The sequence below is a fragment of the Syngnathus floridae genome, chromosome 14 (assembly GCF_059516105.1).
Source record: "Syngnathus floridae isolate MCC-2025c chromosome 14, RoL_Sflo_1.0, whole genome shotgun sequence".
Taxonomy (NCBI): Eukaryota; Metazoa; Chordata; class Actinopteri; order Syngnathiformes; family Syngnathidae; genus Syngnathus; species Syngnathus floridae.
In genome coordinates this window covers 9,783,336-9,806,219 of record NC_142426.1, presented here as the reverse complement: position 1 = coordinate 9,806,219, position 22,884 = coordinate 9,783,336, and the positions used below count along the sequence as shown (strand labels likewise).

Below are 22,884 nucleotides of genomic sequence, written 5' to 3'. Positions count from 1 at the left end.
CATCCATTGCTTTTAAAACAAATCGATATGTCATTATTTCTATTCAATTCTCTACCGCAGGGGTGTCAAACTTATTTTTGTCATAGTCATAGTTTCATTTGGAGGGCCATTATGACCTCAACATACTGATGAATAAGTTTGAAACTGGAGACTAGTAAAAACTGTTGAAATATTTTTAAAAGGTGACAAAAATTGTGAGCAATATCTTTTTAAAAGTGAAGACACTTTGTAACTTTAGTATTGACAGATGAAGTTGATGCATAATTTGTCTTTAGGGGCCGCATAAAATGATTTGGCGGACCGTATCTGGCCCCCGAGCCTCGATTTTGACACCAATGCTAGACTGTATTGTAAAATAAATAAGAGGCTTTATCTTTAAACTTTATCTCTTTTACTAGTCACTTGTGTAGTGTGTATTCAATTCAATAAACGGTAGGTGGATAAAGATTTTCAAGAAACAATATAATAGACTACATTTTTTTCAATTTTTTCCAAGACCTGCTTTAAAGACTGGAAAAAAAAAGATATGTCTGACAAAATAAACACTTCTAAATGACATTCAGTGAACAAGTATGTTGACCACATCAACTGTATTGAACAACCAACACCTTTTATCTGCTTTGCCAATTAGAATTCCCAAGTGACTCCCCCATTTGCACGCAGTCACTCTCAGTCCACCTTACCTCCTTGATCAGAATGACAGTAATGATAGTGTTTAGCTCAAATGAGTCATCATTGATCTTCTCACATTTCTAAGGAATTAAGCTAGACGGAAATCAACTGTCAAAATTGCAGGAGGAGCGGTCTAGGAATGATAATCAAGACTAAGTTAGTACTTGACGTCAATGAAATTCTCTTGAAAAGTTAGGCGGGAATGCAAAACAAATTTTTTCATTCAAGTGTGGAAAATACATTTTTTTGCATCCTCTACAGCTTGTTCTTGTTATACCATTGCAAAACCATTAATGTGATCTTCACATTTTGTGTAATGTGGGCTGAGTGGGACTTTTAATTTAATCGTGATAATATTGATGATTTATTAAGATTCCAGTTAATATTTTGACTTGACTGTGATGTTACAATTGCTTATTTTAGTGTTTTATTGGATAGGGTCACACCCATATTTTGATCCTATTATACGTTTTGTGTACCGTATTTTCCGCACTATAAGGCACACGGGATTATAAGGCGCACCTTCAATGAATGGCCCATTTTAAAACTTTGTCCATATATGAAGCAGACCGGATTATAAGGCGCATAGAATAAATAACTCAACGTTGCTCAAACGTTAATGCAATCACAGTATAGTAACACTCGAAATAGTGAAAACAATAACAATATATCAAGAAGTCAACGTTGCTCAAACGTTAATATCACACAACACACAAAATAAACATGTAAGGCTTACTTTAATAAATTAGTCCTCATCCACGAATCCATATTGGTCCATATATATAAGGCGCACCGGATTATAAAGCTTTTGAGAAAATTGGAGGTTTTTAGGTGAGCCTTATAGTGCGGAAAATACGATACATTTTGCTTAAAATATGCACTACATGTATTTTCCACCATTCACTCCTAAAACTTGTATTTCGATTATTTAGCTAATTGTCATAAACACAAATGCCAGAGGAAGTCAACCCCCACTCCCCACCTCGGATATGCCCAAAACTACGCATCATCAACGTAGGCTAAGCATAAAGGAATCAGTGTGTCGCCTGAACAGGAACTCAATCATTTTGTCTTCCTCTGATCAGGTTAAAGATCTGATCTTTGATTCATGAGTAATCACAAGTTCCCATGCAGTCCTGTCTCCACTGTTCACCTCAACCGTGCATGTAGGAAGTGGAGGGAAAGCCCCTTGAAATCCCGGCCGGACGTCTGTGTAGCCTGAGAACCCCAAAATTAAGAGCCTCACAAATTATTCAGCAACTAACTACCTGAGTTGGGGGGAAAACAAAACATACATTTGTGTCAGATGTAAACTATAAAATGTCAGATCGATTAAACTATGTGAGTTGAGGGATTGATTTATTTTAATTCTATTGCACAAGTAGGCATTTTAGAGGCCAAGCCAAACCACCAAATCACCCCCAGTGGATCACCTTAATAATCAGGAACTAACTAATAGAGACAAATTCAAGTGGAGGAAGTAGACTGGAGTGCGACTATAGCAGGTCAGCTATAGCACACGGTAAATGTCTTCTGTACTTTCCTTCGTGAAGGAAACGCACCCCACTGGGGACTATTAGCCAAGACCCCATTAGCGGTACAAAAGTGGAAACTCAGCATTTCTCACTTGTGTCATTGTGGAAATGAAAAGCTTGTGAACCAAGAAGTTGAGGGCAGTTTGATAACATGACGGCAAACATTGAAGACCTTTCACATCTGTCATTCTGAATCTATCAATTTAAATATCCGATTACGCTCACTGGCCACTTGATTAGTGTCAACTTGTTACTGATGCAAATTTCTCAGGCAATCCAAAAGTGATTCATAAATGGTTATTCTGGCTCTTGTGTGTCGGCCTGGTGATGGTTAAATTTGGCGGATGTTGTTTTATCACATTGTGATCATAGCACATCATCCTCGTAAATGAGTTTCCAAAAGATGACAATCGAGTACAGAGCTTTTTGGAATGAAGAAGGGACTGAGGAGTCACTTCATAGCTATGCATCTGACAGATCATCTGAAGGATATCAGTATTTGCCATAAATAATGTTATAAAGGTGAAAGGACCAAACCAGATGACGTTTATCTAGAAATATTTTTACTCTGTGATCATTTTAAAAGAGAGATTGAGAGAAAGAAAGAGTGAAATAAATGCGATAAAATTTGGGGCATTTGGTTTGGCCCCCATTCAGTGGCTTTTAGGATTATGAATAAACGCACAGACAGAAAAATGTACACGCATGGCTCAAGGCACGTATTGTTCATTCCCTTGAGAAAACAACGGCAAACTGACTCTGTAATGCAGAAAGGAAGCGTTGGGTCTCGCTGACGACAAACTTCAAAGTGCCCAGATTGGCCACTAATTGGCTCTGGGAGATTTTGTATTTAGATGCAGTTACAGCACTGGCACCACAGCACAGTCTCAATGGCAAGCCCCAGATAGAACATAGTACTTCCTTTTTTTTTCCATTTCATTCCCATTCTTCCTCTCCATTATTACTCACTTACTGACTCACACACATTTCTTGAGTTTCTAACATTGCAATGAATTCGACAGCTATAACTCCCCTGACACTGTTCAAGAGTCGTTCAAAAGATTCACTCACACAATCTTTCAGTGCTAATTTTAATACCTCACAAAGACAACCATTTTTACATTTTCATAAATGGACAGATAGATTTGCATCATTTCAAAACTGCATGCTTCATTTACTTGGGTTGTTTTTGTATGATATTAAAATTGTCTCAAAAATCTGTATTATCTTTGTGAAATAAGCAAAATAAATGGATAAATTGCGAAAATATAAATGAAACTCCCTAACAAATCATGAAGGGGTCAAATATTATTTACAAATGCCGAGTATGAGTCCTGAAAATAATTAAACCTGACAAATGTAATTGCACAGGAAATTAAAAGGAAAGTGTTCAAAGTGTAATTTGTTAACAGCGTTTCCTTCTGGTTGCGACAGTTGATGATTTACATACCATAACTAGGCACGGCAGTCTAATTACTAAATAGCTCAAGCTAAATATAATTAAAGCAAAGATGCTCTTTGTTTTCAGCTTTGTTAATTACTATCACATACGAGCTTCATGATTCCGAACAGAAAGACGGTTTTGCAGCCGTTTGGGAATTATTGACTGTTTTCTCTTGCACTGGACAATATTTTCTTTCTTCCTATTTTCTTTTCTCACTTTAACATATTTTTTTTCTCGCTTTAGGAAGACATGCTTTAGAAGTATGTTTGGTTTTGCTTCATTTACATCAAACTTAAATAACGTTGCATGTCTTCCAGACATCGTAAACAGAATCTGAATAAAAACTGAAGAAGTAAACTTGACCTCCAACCCTTAACACTAACAGTCCATATCAGCAAAGTTAGGATAGGTAGTTTGATGTGGATGAGTTTGAGAGACATGAGCTTTGCACCTACAAAACACATTTGAGATGAACTACAGCATAGTGGAATTATGACCGGAAAAGCACACTCCACTAAAGGCAAACAGGCTTTCATTTGTAGAGCATTTTTAAAACTATAAAGTACTCAGTGTCTCCGCAAACATTATTGATGATGCAGCATCAGAAGAAACTGGGGGTTCAGTTTCTGCTCAAGGACGCTTCGACATAGTCACAAGGACTGAAGACAAAAAATGCAACCTTGGGGGTTGAGAGATGACCACTCAACCACCCGAGCCAGGCCTCCAAATGAGTTGAGTCAAGCTCAGTGATGTTGGCAGTTATCTTAATAACAGGTGTCCAAACATCCAAGACCAAGTACTAGTCACTCGCTAGTTTTTATGGATGGTCAAAGGTGAAACTTGTTATTCTGCATATGAATGTCATAACATTGCGTTGAATTTTGAAACTCCATCCTCATGCCATAAACAGAAAATGTGTACAACAAAATGAAAACGTTACATTAGATCGGGCCAAACTCGCGTCTAGTCAGATGAGGTAACCCCAACGTGAATGTTCTGACCGCCACTGTCTGGGTCACCGACGTAAGCCTTTGACTGAAACCTCTTCTTGAAGCTCAAAGTAATTTCCTGTAATGCTTTCATTTATTTTTTTCAGAGGATTCCAGGATGCAAAGCTTAATGTTGGCGCAGTGATGTAAATTTGCAGTTCAAGAACCTCATTTCTATAATTTACGAATTACAATGTTCCCTCGCCACTTCACAGTTGGGTTATTGCGGCTTCAGTCTATCACGGGGTTTAGATTTAGGACCTTAATTTCATCTTTCGCTATTTCAGAGGTTTTTTTTGCAATTTTTCTTTTTACTAATCAATATCTATGCTTTCCTTTCTGATACAATATAGCAAATAAATCATATGAAATTAAGTATTAAAAACATCTATATTCATGTTTGAGCATTAATCTTTACGCAAAGGATCTGGTATCGGAAGAATCAATATTTAAGACAATATCCGAATATTCAGAGTTCAGTTGCTTAAAGATTATTACGGGATGCAAACCAAAGCTGCAGTGCGGGGCCACACAAGCCTACATTCTACATGATCGCTTACATTTTTGTTTTGTTGAAGATAACAGCAGTAAATATATCTAATGTCTAATTAGAATTCCTTTCTTAATAGTAATAAGTCAAGAAATCAAATTATAATGGAATTATGAAGTGGAGAGAGATTCCCACACCTACAGCATATGAGACTAGAAGAGAATATCAAACAAAGAACCTGTGTTTGGCTTTATTTAGACTAAAATATGTTCAAATGAAAACAGGCAGATTTCTTGAGGCGTTTCACAACAGCATGAGGACATCCAGTCACAAATAAAATTAGCGCTTCTGTCAAGACTCCTGCGGCATATCTCTTTGAATTTTCATGTTATTGACATTCACGGTTAATTAAATCCTCAGGTCATGAACATGCTGGGTGCAAAAAAAAAAAAAAAACACAACATTGAGGCTGACATTTCCTGATTAAGATGATTTCCACCATTCATGTCAATCTAGCGTATAATACGGCATATCACACATCGCTTCCCGATGTCAGTTGTAATCGACTGCTGAACACATCCATTCCACATGAAACACACCTAAGGAATTCAACCAACAAGACGCAATGCTTGCCAAAAATTCACTTCATCTTTTGAAGCAGAAAATGACAAGAAAAATCATCAACAACCCATCACCGCTGTCCTTCATACAACTTAAACATTCAAATTCTCTATTGGGCAATGCTTCTAAAACCTCTTTTATTTAGCCAAAGAAAAGGTATTGTTTGTAACAATGCATGCGCCTTCCTTACGTGGAGAGATGATCCTTGTGAAAGGTATGGCTACTAGTATCAAATACACAGTTAACACAGCACGTCAAGCTTTCGGTCATCGGATCCAGTCAGGCAATCACTAAATCACACCACAATAGCCATGGACTGGGCTCATTCACGCAGGCCACATGAAAAGACACTGAGAGAAAGAGGGAAGTCTGACTTCCACAGCTCAAGCCAGACAAACAAAAGACTCAGGATCAGCTCAGCCTCAGGACAAAATCATATGACACTGGCACACAGGAAATCACCCAAATTGTCCATTGTCTGGGACAACATCAAAATCCCTCATCCTCCATGCAGGCACACATATGCAGGGTGGGAGAGAGCTGAGAGATGGATAGGTGAGGCCAAGAAAGTGGTAGATGTGAAAAAGAAGGGGAGGGTGTTCTTTTGAAGAACTAGGTGATTTTTTTTCTGTTGTTTTCACTTAAATTTGTAATAGGTTGAATTTTCATCACTGCTAATAAGCTGACCTGGGTTGTTAACATTAAATGCAAGAGCCAAACACTCATAAAATAAAGCACTGTGCTGTTTTTTTTTCAGATACTAATCCCATTAATGATGTCTGACAATATTTACAATGTGCAACATTCTTTTACCCATAAATTTCAAATGATAATTTGTACAACAGCCTTACGGGGCTACTCATGTGGTGAGGACCATTGTGAGGACCTTTGATTTAAACATGTTCAACAAAACAATGTAATGTCGTCAAACTTTAGTACAGTACCGTATTTTCCGCACTATAAGGCGCACCGGATTATAAAGCGCACCTTCAATGAATGGCCCATTTTAAAACTTTGTCCATATATAAGGCGCACCGGATTATAAGGCACACCTTCAATGAATGGCCCATTTTAAAACTTTGTCCGTATATAAGATGTATACATTTGGCCCACGGGCCAGACTTTGGACACACCTACTGTAGTGGCTCAATATTGATCCATATATAAGGCGCACCTGATTATAAGGCACACTGTCGGCTTTTTTTTAGGTGCGCCTTATAGTGCGGAAAATACGGTACATGCTAACATATGACGTGAAACTGTATAAAAATAAAAACTGAAATTAACATGGATGCTAAAGTAACTTACTGTACAACACACCACACCGTGTTCAAAACGTTCATAAGGTGGATGTTTGAAGTAGTATAAAAAATCCGTTATAGTCAGTGAACACTGCACATACAATGCACAGATATGTACAAACAGGCAACTCTCTGTCTTGCCCTCATTTCTCATTTCACACTCCTCATGGGCAGTAAGACACACAGGGCCGGTTTGTGTTGTGTGACTTGTGACTCCGTGTAATGACCAAATGATGAAATGACCGCTAAAAGACCGCTGAAAGAAATGTGCCATAGGCTAATGTACGTCTAGTGGGGAAGCCATCAAAAAGTAAGCCTGATATTGCAACAGCTAGTAAGCTGAGAATGCATATTCAACATAGAATGCCCTGCAGTGACACATTCCCAAAATATTGAATCATGCCACAACGCACACCGTAAACATGACAGATTTTAGTCGACTATTAAAAGTCAAAGAACGAGACTTACTTCAAATCACCTCGGAAAAATACTCATACAAAAACTTTTTTTATTTTTTAGAAGCTTTGGTAAACTACTAAAGCATGTCTTAGTGGGCGTGTGCTTTTCTATGTACGCAAAGACTACAACAGCAGCACTTGTGTACATTACTTTAAGTCTTCACTAACAAAGCATTGTTTGAAAGGTTTGTAAAAATCTTAACAAAAACAAGAATAATTGACTCTTCCCATTTGACAAACTGACTTTAATTACAGGATTAGCACCTGTTAAATCTAAGATTTACCTAAAGTAATCCAAAAGGTTGTGGGCCTTTACAAACAGTGTAAAAAGAGTTTACACTGTATGTTTGGACACAAGTATAAATTTAGTCATAACATAAGTAGTTACGCTGCTTTTCGATTTTTTTTTCTCAGCACAGATGAACATAGGCAGACTACTGTTGCGCATTGTGGTGCCTACAGTTTTGGACAGGTCACTTCTAAAATGTAATATATTTGATAGTACTAGTTACTTGCATTTGAAAGTAGTAAATATAACCAATATAAGCTTAAATAAAATCATCAACATACTGTAATAATTTTCACATAAGGGAAAGAGAAATTTATATTTCCAACAGTGTTCCTTTTATCAATGTAACTGATGTTTTTTTTTTTTTTTTTTTTTTAAAGTATAATTCATGATAGATGTGTTAGGTAGGTGTATTAGACCTAGGTAGGTAGGTAGGTAGGTAGGTAGGTAGGTAGGTAGGTAGGTAGGTAGGTAGGTAGGTAGAAAATAGTTGAAAATTGAAAAATGTGCCTTAGTTTAGTAATTTGTGTTTCAGTAAAACCAGCAGGTTTGTTTTGCTCAGTTTAAGTGTGTTTTTCCCTCAAGGGAGAAAACTATTAAATATGCATATTCTTTGATATTTTAATATGTTTCAACATTTGGGCCAACTTTCTTGAGCTCTTGTAAGTCATTACAGATGCAAACATAGTTTGCATGCACATTTAATTTTCAGTTAAGCAAAACGCTTTGATGAACTTACGACCCTTTTTGTGAAGACTGACATCATCATGATAGTTTTTTGTACAAACTACGTGAAAAAGTAGGGTACATGCACCCACCAAACAGACTCACAAATGCTTCCATCCCTTTATCTCATGTTATCATATTCCTATTTCAAGACACTGGAAACCTATATTAGACACCCACCCCTTTCGTCCCAACACGTGCATGCTGGCTTCCGAGGCCAGTGTTCTCCCCAGGGGGATCATCAAGATGAAAGACACTCTGATGATGGAGAAGGAACTTTATTTTCTACTCTTGCGTCCCTTTTGTAATAATATTAAGTGGAAGAAGAAGAAAAGTAACCAAATTACCATGTTGATGTAACTTATGAATGAGAAATAGCTCTAATGCAAGGCATTAATACTCAGGTACTCAAAAATTCTCCTTGCTTGTGTCATAAGGAGCTGGAGCTTATTGAAACTGACTTTGAGGAAGGGACTGGCAAGAATAGACTTTCGCAGGGTTAAAAAAGTCATGAAACAATCGTCACATGTAAGTGTGTTTGCAAGTCAATAGCAAAGCAACAAGCTATACGTATTCGAGCATCTAGCTAAAACTATTTAGCTAGAGGAAACGTGTCCAATAAATAAATATGGAGCCATCTTAGAGATGAAGAGGGGGGGGCAAATGTATTAGCATATCATGACAACACCCACTTATTTGCATTCATATTTAAAAATTATTTTATGCTTTGTGGTGGTAATTATTATTGAACATTGGTGAGGGAATTTAAGACAAAAAGTTTGAAAAAATGGAATTGGCAAAAAAATATTTACTTGGAAATAATAAATGATAATTGATTGAGCTCTGATAATTTTGAGAAGATTGAATTTGTTAAATTTAATTTGTCACATGTGTGGATATTGGATGTTGTTTAACATTGCATTTAATATTTTTGCTTGCAATTATGTGAAAGCAATACTTTTGGTAGGTGTTGACTGTATGAATCAAACTGAAGGCAATTTTTTCAAAAAGGTTTGCATTCAGGTGAGTTGTAAGTTTTTGTCTTTTGGTATAATTTAATGTGTCAAGAGTTAAAATCACAGGTAGATCTGTGGGTGGGTGGCCAGGGAGGGGGCTAGAGAATGACAAGAGGTGTCCATAACCAGCCTGCAAAATCATCAGTGTCACAAAGAGCTACTTTTCTTAACCATCTGAAATAGGTGTGAAATTGTAGGTCAACTGCATTTGCCTCTATTTCTTTCAGAAAATCTCTCAGCAAATGGTGATGGGATAAAAATGCCTTTAGGTGGTTTAGGAGTTTTATTACCAAAACTTTCATTTATATTTTTGCAAAGTGGAGTGGACTTTTAATCTTTAAATATGGATTGAATATCATAAAATTATATTCTGCATACTCGTGTTATGGTGACTTTGCCATTGAAATTGTGATTGCATGACAAGAGGGACACTTTTCCTGCCTGACATTGCCCCCATGTGGAAAAATCGAGTCACTGCTGTTAGACTTACTGCCGGCTACTGTCTATTGCAAGGGAATCACGATATTTGAGTCAGATTAACTTGTAAACACAGTGCCTGCTATTAAAAATTATTTTAAAAATGTCAGCATCCTTTTGCACACGTATTTTGTCACATAAAACATTATTGCAATTTCTTGTTTATTTAGAAGGCTATTCATTAAATGTGTTTAGCAAATAATGAATTTTAAAACAGGATTATTGTACAATAGTAATATTTGATATGCAGACCGTTCAATATAAATAATGAACATTAAAACAATAACATTTTTAGTTTTGGATGATTTGTGTCATCCACTGATATTTTGGATCAAATAAAATTGTTTTGTTGTACCTTCACTCCCTCAAAGCAATTCACTACAAATCCGCTAGATGGCGATGCTCCCTTGCGTTTAAGCATAATGTGAACGGTCAAAAGAATCTGCTTCCACTTCATATTCCCTTCCCTAGAGGAATGCATAGAGTCACACAGTGGTTATAATCACGTACTTTCTACATACCAAGATTTACCGTCTTCAAATTCCCAGGATCAAGAGTATTCTAGCCAGACTCAGGTTCAGGCAGCTCTCAACCTACACCCATTATAAAACAAGAGGCAAGAAACAAAAAGGGCCAAATAGGTCAAGTGAGATTTACAATCATTTAATTAATGTGAAATGTAATATACAAATGGGAAAGACGTCCCTTTTCCAAGAATATACAAGACACAAAATTATTGACATAATTCATGTCGTGCAAATTTGTCATCTTTGGGGCAGGTTTGAATGAACGTAAAAGCCAAGAATGAGACTGTAAATGTTTCACTCTGCTGATTATCAAATGTTCCAAGTGGTTGATAGCTACGTAAAGAATACAAAATGATAATCAACAGTAAGGATGAGCCTATTGAAATGTGCACAACCAGAAAAAAAGCGGCATTTTTTTAATTTGACGACCCGGGGACTTGTGAACAGGACCACTCGTGTTACTTAAGAATGTTTTATTTTCTTTTTTCAACAATTTTAACAACAATACAGACGCCACAGAATACATAGTTTTACAAACACAAAGCACACCACCACCTTGGCTGCTGCTGCCGGAGGATAAGGGGCAGGGTTAAGCTGCAGGTTGTTGCCAGTTCAGCAAGAGCCGCTCCTCTTTTTCTAGAGGCTTGCACTCATTGAACTAGAAAAGTTTGGTATCTTCAGGTTGTATTTTTTTGCAGCGAAGCAGTATGAGAATGAAGGAAAATGACTTTGGGTGAGAATCATTCAGTTGAAACTTAAGGATCTGTATTTCCAAGTGAAGAGTTTTTGGAGTTGGAAAAAAAAAATAAATCCAAGAAAAACAAACGCAGCAGCTCGTGCTTGTTTGGCATGAAATCGTGGAAAGTAGAAATTTCTCCCAACCGTAAAAACAAACAAAAGATCATCACTTGACTTTTTTTTAGTGCTACACTCAATTAGGTATTCTGCAGAAGTACACCTAAATCTTGACCATCTACTTTTGAGTAGTTTTTTTTTTTTTCTGTACAATGAAGATGTTCAAACCGTATTGTTTTTGGAAAATACAGAAGGCTTCTTTAACTCCAGCCATTTTTTACCCCAAATCTTCGGACCAAAAACGCAACTTAAATATTGTACACACCTGCGTGTCTGCTCAGAAAACTGTATGCATTTGTGTTCCATGCGTGTATCCCCAAAATGTTTAAACTCTAACTTTGTAAACATACACAACCGTAACTACATGTGCTTGAACTGCATCTTCAACGGGGGAGGGGGGGGGAGTATGCATTCCTTAAGAAACAAACAAAAAAGAGGTAGGGGATTATCTAGACACGAGGCGGAGCACGAGTCCACCTCGCGATAATGACTGGGAGATTCTTCTTAGTTGATCTGAAAGCTCAGTTGTCATGGACTGGCCTCTTCTAGAGTTTTGTTTCTGCATACAATAAGGGATATAAATTTTTGGGTGAGTGGGTGAGTCACATGTGTGAGGATATCCGCCGAATAACTGTCCATCGGTAGATGACATCCAAAATCGTGGAGGAACGTCCAGTCTCCCCATGTTACTGTGGGAAGGTGCGCGAGGGCGGCAAGAGACAGTGAGCGCTGCTCGTGTCCTTTGTTCAGTCCAGTCAGCTCAACTTCTTTTTTTTGCAGGGGGAAGGTTTGGCATCAACATCCTGGTCCACAGAATTGCCGGGGCGGGGTAAACAAAATGACAATGAAATCCACGGTGGTGGCCGATGCATGGAGGTGCTCTCTTTACAAGAAGACACGCCGCAGGTCCCCGGGTGAGGTGATGGTGTTGCACTGAGGGCACAACTTCTTGTTCCCCTATGGACAATTGGCAAAAAACACTTCCACTTCAACACCTTACCAGATAAATTGGCATTCGAGCTAACCAAATATGTGGCGAACAGCAATGATTGCTTTTAGCAAGGAGCATGCACAGTGTGCTTTCAGTGTGAAACTGCACATCCGGCCCTTCTCTTGGCAGGAGGTTTTCTGCCTCTGAGAATACGTTTCAAGTTGGCAAACATCATGATAGCAGGTTTTTTTTTCCAGCTTGGAATCGTTCTCTGCGTGTGATGACGGCCGAAGACTTTGTGCCAGTCATGCTGCGCTCCAGCCGCTTTACTTTGCTACGCTTAAAGCAGCGAGGGGCTGGGCAGGCGTTAACGAGAATCTGCAGCATTCACTTTGATCCACTTGGCCCTCGAATTTTTATAGCTGTCTCCGGGCTATGAGTTTAATGTTCCATTATTAGACCGATGGTGGTAGCACGGACGAGCAGACACTCAAAAAATTCACAGGTATAAGGTAGATAGAAACATAAGGCCTCATTTAAGGTCTTATTTACATGCTCTCTGTCCCTTTGGTAATCAAGCGACAGGAAATAAAGTCAGCTGACTGCAGCTTAAAAAAAAAAAAAAAGCAATTTTTTTTGGCACTCTTGCCAAATGCATTGTTAGACTACCTTAAGCAGTGGTCAGCAATGCATTTTGCAAATGGGCCAGGTGAAAAACTGGAAGACTTGCCAAGGGCCAAGCCAACATGGTAATCTCCACCTTCACCAATATGACCTTGTTTCAGTAAAAAGCTATGGGTAAAACTGGTATGTAAAAAAAAATTATAAGCGATCATTGAAATTACGACTTAACACCTTTTATGCATCAACTACGAATTCATATTATACGTTCCTAGTCAAGACTTTCAAGTACAGATGAGCAGACAGTATAATATCGAAAGTGATGTATAAATATTTGTGTCATCCCCCCCCCCTTTGTTTCACTCTAGAAAGACCTGGGCATAGATACGAAGCCGGCAAATCGAGTATCCGATCAATACATATGATTTGAAAAAAGAAATATCAAAGGTTACCCTCAGTTTTCTTGTCATAGCTGTATAAGAACGATTCTAGACTTTTGTCTATTGACTGACTGATGACAACCTGTGTGCGTCCATGTGAGACATACCAGAGTCCTGAGCCAGCATTCTTCACAGTGGACATGCCAGCACTGTATGGAGGTGAGTGGCATCGTGTAGGAATCCTGCAGAGACAGAAATAAGAAGGGTTGGCTCAAAATCTGCAGGACACCATCACCTCAGTCATCTCGGTAAACAAAAAAAAACAGAACGGCACTGTACGACAAAGACCAACTCTGACCAATTGGGTGCATGACACCACTGACCATGACGCGACATCATCAGCCACAGAACCGTTAAGCAAGGCAGCATGGAGGGGAGGCATTTGAGCAGCGACCCGCGTCGGGTCGTTAATGCACACACACGCACAGACAATATCAGGCAGGCAACAAGCGGTGGGCGCAGGCTGAGGGACAAGATGAGGGAGACAGCCATGAATGAATCCAATCTTATTGGTGCTTGTTTGTTTTTCTCTCAAAAGGACGGAGAAATGAGGGAGGAGGTGGTCAAGAGAGGGCGGGAAAGCCTTACCCTCCGTAGAGGCTGTGGAAGGAGCCTCTTTATGCTGCTGCCGTAGCCACCAATCACAAGGCCCCTGTACAGGTAGTACAAGCCAAGGGGGAGGGACTTAGGCTGCCTCTCTCTGACCTCACTGGCCAAAGGGCGGGGCCCTGGCCATGCCCCTAGTCTCTTGATTTCCACACCTGACTGGATAGCAGGCTTCCTCTGCGGAAGGGAAGGATGAGGGTGTTGGGGGAGGAAAGGGGGCGAAAGGTGGCAGCACAGAGGCGGCTTGTCGTGATTGCACTCGCATACGCGTGCAGTGCACTATGGATACAAAACACCAAAGTCTCATTCAGATGAGAGCATGTGTACTAGTGAGAGCCAGCCAATGAGGACAGCAAATAGAATCTTTTTGAGGACACATATCCTCCATCCCGAAGACGGTTTTATAGTTGTATACCACTTAATGTTACTGAGCAGAAATGACATCACTCACAAAACTGCATTTATAATTATCTGTGATACAATGAAACACAGCAGATTATGTAAAGATAGGAGAATTACCTCATATTGACATTACAATTGTAAAATAAGCGCCTTGATTTGATATGGTCTTACTTTCCAACCAGGAATTTGAACCATTATTTAGTTGATCATAATCATTGGCATTATTGAACAGGGACATTGTGATAAGGGGGTAAGCATCTCTCCAAAATGATTCGATACTAGGGCACACCCCTAGTATCGAATCGTAAATAAGATTAATAAGGAGGTTCAATTTAGAAGTGGAACCATTCGAATGTTTTTGATTCACTGGGAGAACAATTTGATTTGACACGTCTCGGTTTGAGTATGATGCAGTTTCTTCTTGTAATTTAAACACCTATGAATGAAATTGGCAGTAATTTAACTCTGGCATTTCTTTGATTAAAAAATCAAAGTTGAGTCAATTGCAAATTAATATATTTTAATTATATAAAAAAAATAATATATGTTACTCATCTTTTAAAGCAGATTTCTCACTTCAAAAGTCACAGTCTGCAGACTTTTTATATATCCACTGTATTTGTCTTTTTATGCATGTGAGCCCAAATCCTTGTTCATAATGAAAGACAGTGACAGATGATAAGGAGAGCGGAGGCATGTGTCCACAGCACATTGCATGATCAATTATTGCCCGGGGCACCAAGCGACCTTTAGGAAGTGCAAGCGTCTGTAATTACCCATGCACACACAAGCACAAGCACAAGATGTGGCCGCTGCAGTGTCTCCACAAGTGAAGCATGTCAAAATGGGTACTTGACACAAACACTTCCCCCAAAAATTAAATAACAAAAAAAAAACAAGGGGGGGGGGGGGCTGCAGTCTGTAGTACAATCAAATGACGCACAACATCCACCGAACTGACAATATGTCTCGTATATGTTATCACCACAGATGAGCATGTAGCCTTTATCATTGATCTGTGAGGCTAATCAATCCTGACCACAAACACGAGGTCTCTTTTTACCTGACAGCGCAATTTCATCAACCTCCTAAAGACGGGAATCATCCAATTTGTTAAGTATTGATGTATGCAGACCACAGTAATTCAGTGTTTGAGAATGTCTGTGAGGTAAATAGTAATGTGCAATATTTTCTTGATGACAGACTCCGATAGAATTGGCAGTTAAATAGTTTAATAAATGTGCATACAAATACCAGCTCGGTTCCTGTCTCCCATGAATAGCGGGGGTCCACTGCACAGAACATTGTTGGCCAATGTAGTTTCTCATTTCTATTTATTTGTTATCTATTTATTTGCATGAGAAGGATATAACCAGCAGATTTCTACTTTTTTTTTTTTTTTTTTTTAGGTCACGGCATTTGGCAATTATTGGATTGTGTCATTTTTTGTTAGCAGAAATTCACCGTGCAATACTGGTACCATTACTTGGTGCATCACCATGCTGTACTCACGTTGAAATGGCGTTTCCACCCAGACTTTTTATTTTGACATGTTTCCATTTTTGGAAAATCCGGTCATGTTGCCACTTAAGTTACACAAAGTCATGCAGCTTTCCAACAGCCATCACAACACACAAAACACCACCACCAACACCACACCATTGCAGCCAAAGAATCAGAAAACATCTATCACAAAATGAGTGAGGAACCTAAGTTGGGGAAACTACCACACTTGTGTTTAGTTGCATAATAGTCCAACCCTGAGAAATACCTCCCTTAAAATCTTGGGTTGTCAGTTACAGGTCACAAATGACCTGACAAAGTGCTAGTACACCCGAACTAAATGGTGCTCCATCAGACAGAAAAAAAAAGTCAATCACCAACTCTACTCTATACTCACCATGCAAATGAGACACTTGTATCGGTCTCCTCTCAGTATCTGCTTCTCCAACTCTCTGATTCGAGCTTTCAGAGCCTCCATGGTGGTAGCTGTGGACTCATCTTCAGTTACTCTGAGAAAACAAGAAAGGGAGAAAAATATATTTTGGCGTAGGAGAAAAAAATAGAAGATGCATTAAATTGGTGCAATTAAGAGCATGAAAATAGCCAATTTATTGGGAGACATCTGTCATTACAACTGAATCTCGGTCCTAACTTTAAACACATTTATGATTATAACAAAAGTATGCCGTACCTCATCTTCAAAGCAAAACTAACATTTACTGCCTAACTGAATGAAAGCCTGACTCACCAACCTATCCCTTTTAAACTTTGTTACCCTCTACTCGTATTGCTTGTAAAAGACCATTTTAGCCCATTAGCCTTGATTAACCTTCTATCTTATAAAGCATTAACCCTAACCCTGAAACCCCCCTAACCCTAACCCTAACTCAAGCTTTGAAAGCCTAGTTAGAAACCCTAATCTTAGAAACCCTAAAAGTAGTTGGAAACTCTCGTTGGAAACCCTAACCCTAGCTTTAAAACCTAGTTCAAAACCATAACCTTGGTTTAATACTCGAGTCGGAAACCCTAACCCTCGTTTGAAACCTTAATTAGCGATGGCAAGACTCCTTGGAAACACTCGCTCTAACCCTAACCCTCATCTACTGTTTTACAACATTTCAGTCTTACTCATATTAAAAAGAAAGATAGAGCAGGAAATAAAATAGCATTATGTCTGCAACAAAACGAAGATTTTAAGAGAAAGGCCTCCAGAGAAACTCGGAGAAGTACCCGAGTCAGAAGAAGGAGGAAGCGGGCTAGCAAGCTAGCTTCATCACTTGGAAATTGGGGACCGATTCAATTATTTGTGGAAACCACATGGAAATCTCTCCGCATTGTTCCAAAGTACCAAATTTGGCAGAAATTACATTGGCGGCATTGGAGGGGCCATTTATCTTGGAGGGCAAAGGGCATCTAAGGGACTCTGTACATGTGGCTGTGGATGCGTGCGTGTGCATGAGAGCTCATTTATCTTGCAGGAGAATGAGCAGGGGAACGTGGATGCCCGCGGGAGGCAACCAGATCATTACCCATCTGGGATCAGAAAGACAAGAGGGATGGAAACGGGGGGAGAGCTCACGAAAGCTGCACTGTGAAAAGCCACACACACGCACGCACACATCAGTGTAACCAAAGGAGACAAATCTCATTTTCATTTAGGGATGGAGGGGAAACTAGTGAGCCGGGGAATGGTTGGAGGAAACCATCTGAATGCTTGTTCCAATGCAATAAGTCAGCTCCTAATTTAACTCCTTTAAACGGATACTGAGATTAAAGCTTGGTTCACACGGTAATTTTAAAATATTGGGCCAATTTCCAAAGTATGACCGACCTCACACGTGATGAGTTTACAAACAATTACAAACAAAAGTTTGTAGCCCAAAAACGTACTTCTCAATCTCGCTGTTTTTACAGGTGCGTGGGACGCAGGCGGCGGAAGGAGTGGAGGACGACGGCGTGCTTGGCTCCATTTTGCAGCTCTCACCATTGCTCGTTGATGGCATCTCTGTTAACACATAAGTCATGTATGATATTGCTTTTTTAATTCACAATTAGACCAATGTCAAAAAGTTGTTGCTCATGTATGTAATATGACCGTATTTTTCGGACTAAAAGTCGCTCCGGAATATAGGTCGCATTAGCAATAAAATGCACAATAATGTGAAAACAAAAAGATATACAAGTCGCTCCGGTGTATAAGTCGCATTTTGGGGGAAATTTATTCGCCAAAATCCAACACCAATAACGGACATGAATGAGCAACAACAGGCTAGGGGTCTCAAAGTCCAGTCCTCGGGGGCCGTATTCCTACATGTTTTCCAAGTTTCCCTTGTTAAATACACCGGGCGTGCGTAAAAGCCATGTCCGAGCCCCATCCACCGTCCCCGGACAGCCACCAGGCCGAGCGCCGGCCCTCAACTTCCATCCACGGAGGTGAAAGAGAGCTTCGTAGAGTAGGCCCGGGCGTGCGTAAAAGCCATAATAGTTTTTCAAACCTTCTGTGTCACTACAAATCATTAAATCCTTCAAACTCTTTGTCCTCCGTGTCACTTACAAACAAAGCCGCTAATGACCTTTTTTTTTTTTTTTTTAAATTTTGAAAATTTGTGAAAAGTCACTCCTCAGTTTAAGTCGCCCCACCCAATCTATGGAAAAAAACACGCAATTTATAGTCCGAAAATTACAGTAGTGCAATTTCACATTTTGCCTTCTTACCATCACTCGCCCATTTGGAGAACTCTGGTGTTATTCTGTTTGAGGGCATGCCTCCGCTGCAACAGAAAAAAATGCTTGTTTTAGTAACAGAAAAGATAAACTAATCATTTAAAAAAAAAAAAAACATGCAACATGAAGTCTTGTTTTCTGTAAACTCCTTTTTAAACAGAATCAAACTGTCAAGTGACAAAGTCCAGCTACTAGAAAAAAGCTTTCCACACGATTGTTGGGTTATCGATATGCTATTTCAAGCTTACTATTAGTTTGTAGCATCAAAAATAACAGTTCAAATTTTTTTAAAGTTTACTGCACACTCTACAGTATAAGTCTACTTTGTTCATTGTTTTTGTGTGTTGTTGGATTCATACTTGAGCACAGCTCCCCGTAATGCCTCTCGCTCTCTGGCTTCTCCTTGGTCCTCTCCGGCTACCGAACATGGGATGATGTCAGCTTCGGTGTACTGCGCTTTGCCGTACTCCAACGTGTCGTCTCCATCTACGTCAAGGTCTGCGTCGCTGTCTGCACCACTCTCTTTGATACTGCATGTCCCAAAACCGGTGGCTTTAGGGGGTAAAAAAAAAAAAAACAATACATCAAATGGAGTGATGAGTAAGATTAGGTACCAAATTTAAATTATTTTCAAAAAAAGTTGTCAAACGATGCTCATTTACTAGAGTGATGGAAAACTTTGTCTCACTTGTCCTGAAGGGAAATCAATATTTTAGAACAGGACAAAATGGTGGTCACGGAAGACTATGGAGACTAAGACAACTGGCAAGACGACGCATTGTGTGTACGTAAGTGCGTGTGTGTGTGTGAGCGTGGCACATCTATAAACCCAGTGATAAACGACCAGACAAATCCTCACAGGTGACTTCAGCTCCACTTAGTCGCAAAGCCTGATGTCTCTGCTTGTGTGTGATTGTATGTGCGTGTGTGTGACCATCACTCAGCGAATTCTTCCAAGTGTTTGTTTCAGTCTCTGCCTCTATCACTACCTGTCTCCATGACTCCTCCATAGTGTGTGTCTGCCTCCTTTCAGGCCAAGGTAGGGGTGTGAGTGTGTACTTGGGTTTCGGAGTGTGAATGACACTCAGACTGTCAATTTCCACACTTGAAGCTGCGTGTGTTATGTGGACTGGAGATGCAACCCGTGACAAGCTAGACAACCATCTTGTTTCAACCTGTCCCAATTTCTACAAGCGCTCAGTTGGACTAGTGTGCGCTATGCGCGAGAGAGACGTGGGTAAGACCATGGACAGACTTGACAGTGTTGACAGCCATCTTATTTAACTTGCACTCCCAGTCTACAAGTCTCATTGCAACATTGTGTATTTTTCAAACAAACTACTGGGGCTTGTCTTCTGAATTTTGCAAGGATTTCAGCCTCTGATGCTTCTTTTGATAGGAACAAACGAAGCAGAGTAAAGCTTCTTTAAATCAACACAAAATGCCAAAGGATGTGAGCATGGATGAATGTGATCTGTTAAAAAAATAATCGATGGCCAAGAGGCATGGAGCAAATTTACGGCAGGATAATAATAATTCTGAAACAACTCATGACGGTGTGAAAGGTTATCAGCATCATCTCGTCTTCTTCCATAACATATTTCAATGCTTATATGCTAATTTAATATAAACACACATCTCAGCAGACTAAATATGCAGCGGTGCACTGAAGAGTTTGTCCTTTTTTGCTCTTCATGTGTGTGTGATAAGTCTTTCCAATGCTCCTATCCGTCCCTCTAAGCAGTCTTGGCAGGCCAATCTAATCTAGCAGGTTAAGGTCAGCCCCTCTCTAACTGCCTTTCACTCACATTATGCACTGTCACCACTCACCCTTGACCTCTTTTTTATCTCCCACCTCTCTTCCTCAGCTCCTCGCAACAACTGATCTTACCTTCTTTTTTTTAATGACCATCTCTTCTTCCTGCTTTTGCATTGTTCTTTGATTAGTCTAATCCTTCATTAAGACCCGTCATTCTCTTCAAATCAAATACAAAATCAAACACGTATTTGTTCTTAATTGTCCTCCCGCCCAGCGCCGCTCAATAAACAATTTCTAGGAGTCGATAAAGTACTTAACAGCAGTTTGTCTCATCATAGAATATCGCCTGAGACAAAACAGTCCAATGATTCAAAACCATGTACATGAACAGATCTGAGGAGCAGATATGAATCGCTCGGATGAAGGAATCAGGCCAATCTATCTAACGTGCAACATCCCCGTTACCATAGAAATTATCAGGACCCCCTACTTTAGACAGTCTGAGATGCGGTGTCAAAGGTCATCACACTATCTCCCTGCCCTTTACAGGTCAGAAAGAGGTGCGAGAGATGAGTCAAGGCACAAAGATATAAGATGGTCATCTTTGAAGTCAATTTACAAAGGAGAGATTTCTCCACATTCTGAACCCCTCTTGGCCCTGTCAATCGGAAATAATCCCCTTCTTTACTGTCTCTCGGGACGGGCTGATATCAAATTTAAGGATTTGTCTGTCCCATTCTCTCTCTTTGTGCCACACTTGAATGATATTTGTCGGTTGATGGCTTAAAAATGTGAAAAAGCAAGCTTGTTTCTGTGTGGAAGAATTTGAGGTTCCTGACCTCAATAGCATTAACCGTTTTTTTTTATTAACTACTGTACAACAGAACCTAGAACCTCTAGTTTAATATTATTAGCTTTTCTAGGTGCTACAAAATGTTGTGCATCAGGAAACAATGGAGAAACACTTCATATTCTTGTGGAGAAATTTTACACCGGTATGCTGAATGTAGTTGTTCAATTGGCAGGTGGCCCCGCCCGCGTTTCCCTTTAATGAGTCAGTCCCATCTCGGATTGATTTTTTTTTTAAACCTCAAAAGGACACTTAAATGCTGCCCGACTCTACGATTGCAGAATAATTGCTCCTTGTAGATGTACTAAATGTGGAAAAAAAGTGCGGATTATCTCCAGCACGTACTTCCCGTTTTATTTTGACTTCATAAAGGCTGCAAAGGCCAAAGGTGAGACAGAGTGGGCAGGCTGGATGTGGCCCGTGGGTCTTACTTTGCCCAGATGTGCTGTAAGTCTAAGATCATCCATGAAAGTCAATTGGTCTGGGAAAGGAGCACACCAAAACGAAGTGCACCGCTGTCCATGGTGCATCTTCTTATGAAGATAGCAACAAAGAATAGGTCTTTTTAATCTGGCTAAACCCCCACGAGACACAAATTCCGTGAAATCGTCAACTTCACAGAATTGAATCTTGTTCGATTTCCTCCTGTCTACCTTTTTTTTTTGCTTTGACGGGATAGTATTTCCTAAGTCTTTATTCCTCACACATTGAAAAGGGGCTGGTCAAAGCAATTGGACCTTTCTTCATCTTGCCAGCTGAGGACACTCCAGCCAGCATCTCCATCCATCGGGACACACATTTGTCCTCGAGAGGGTTACGGATTTTGCGCTCTCTTGGAATTATCGCGTAGCTTTCATGACAAAATCCAACTTCTGAGCTTGTTTTTCCTCCCTGCACGTGTGTACGTGTCCATGCTTTTCAAGTCCTTCTCCCCAGGCCACATCAGTTATCCGTGCCACATCACAAGATGCCCTATTAAGAGTGCGGCAGAAGGGTCCAGTGTCTGCTTGTTTACAAACACTCAAGAGAGTCGGAGGAGGAAGCATGAAGGAAATGGATGGATGGCTGGCTGTGGGAGCCGCCCCCCTAACCCTTGCGCTCTTTAGTGTGGTTTAACTGAGATCCCACCTTGATCTGTCGTGTCTGCTTCCCACGGGTAAGAAACAGGTGATTTGGTATGTGTGTGTAAAAAAAGAAATGTGGACAAGATGAAAAGGGGGCTACCAGCAGGAGAAATAACATCTTAAACAAAGTTCCCAATCTCAGCAGTTTTTTTTTCTAATTCTTCAATAAGCAGGTCATAAGAGTTGTCCACAAACATGGAGGATGCCGCCTCCCTCCCATCAAGAGAATATACATTTGAAAAATGCCTCTCGTTATTTCTTGCCCAAATTATTATGTGGAAGCCGACTTAACAAGATGGTTGACGCTTGCCAGAAAAGAAGGCCCGTACCTCTGAAGCCTCCCTCCAAAAGTGCAGTAGCTCTGATCCTCTTCTGTCCCGCCCACTCGTACTCTTCAAAACCACGTCCGCTGTCGCCGTCCATATCCACGGAGTCGTCATCGCCTAGCACACCCTCACGCTGACACAACACGGGCGCATGTTATTGATGTCGTACGATATTGTCACACTCCAAATTAAACTGTT

The 22,884-nt window shown here is 39.9% G+C and overlaps 1 protein-coding gene across 7 annotated transcripts in view; it reads right to left on the bottom strand.

The window, feature by feature from the left end:
- Positions 1-10,373: 10,373 nt before the first annotated feature.
- Positions 10,374-22,884, bottom strand: part of rnf220a (ring finger protein 220a) — a 101,099-nt gene continuing 88,588 nt past the window's right edge. For 3 of the 7 annotated variants that reach the window (XM_088397414.1, XM_088397411.1, XM_088397415.1), the window contains 7 exons: positions 22,690-22,819; positions 18,987-19,179; positions 18,619-18,674; positions 17,794-17,908; positions 16,301-16,412; positions 13,500-13,574; positions 11,004-12,357 (listed from right to left, as the gene is read on the bottom strand). In XM_088397414.1, coding sequence (XP_088253540.1) covers positions 12,286-12,357; positions 13,500-13,574; positions 16,301-16,412; positions 17,794-17,908; positions 18,619-18,674; positions 18,987-19,179; positions 22,690-22,819 — 753 coding nt within the window. In that variant the 3' untranslated portion in view covers positions 11,004-12,285. Of the gene's footprint in view, positions 10,486-10,549; positions 10,612-11,003; positions 12,358-13,499; positions 13,575-13,908; positions 14,176-16,300; positions 16,413-17,793; positions 17,909-18,618; positions 18,675-18,986; positions 19,180-22,689; positions 22,820-22,884 lie in introns of those variants that run through there. The other 4 variants (XM_088397412.1, XM_088397416.1, XM_088397413.1 and 1 more) reach the window with 4 other exon arrangements.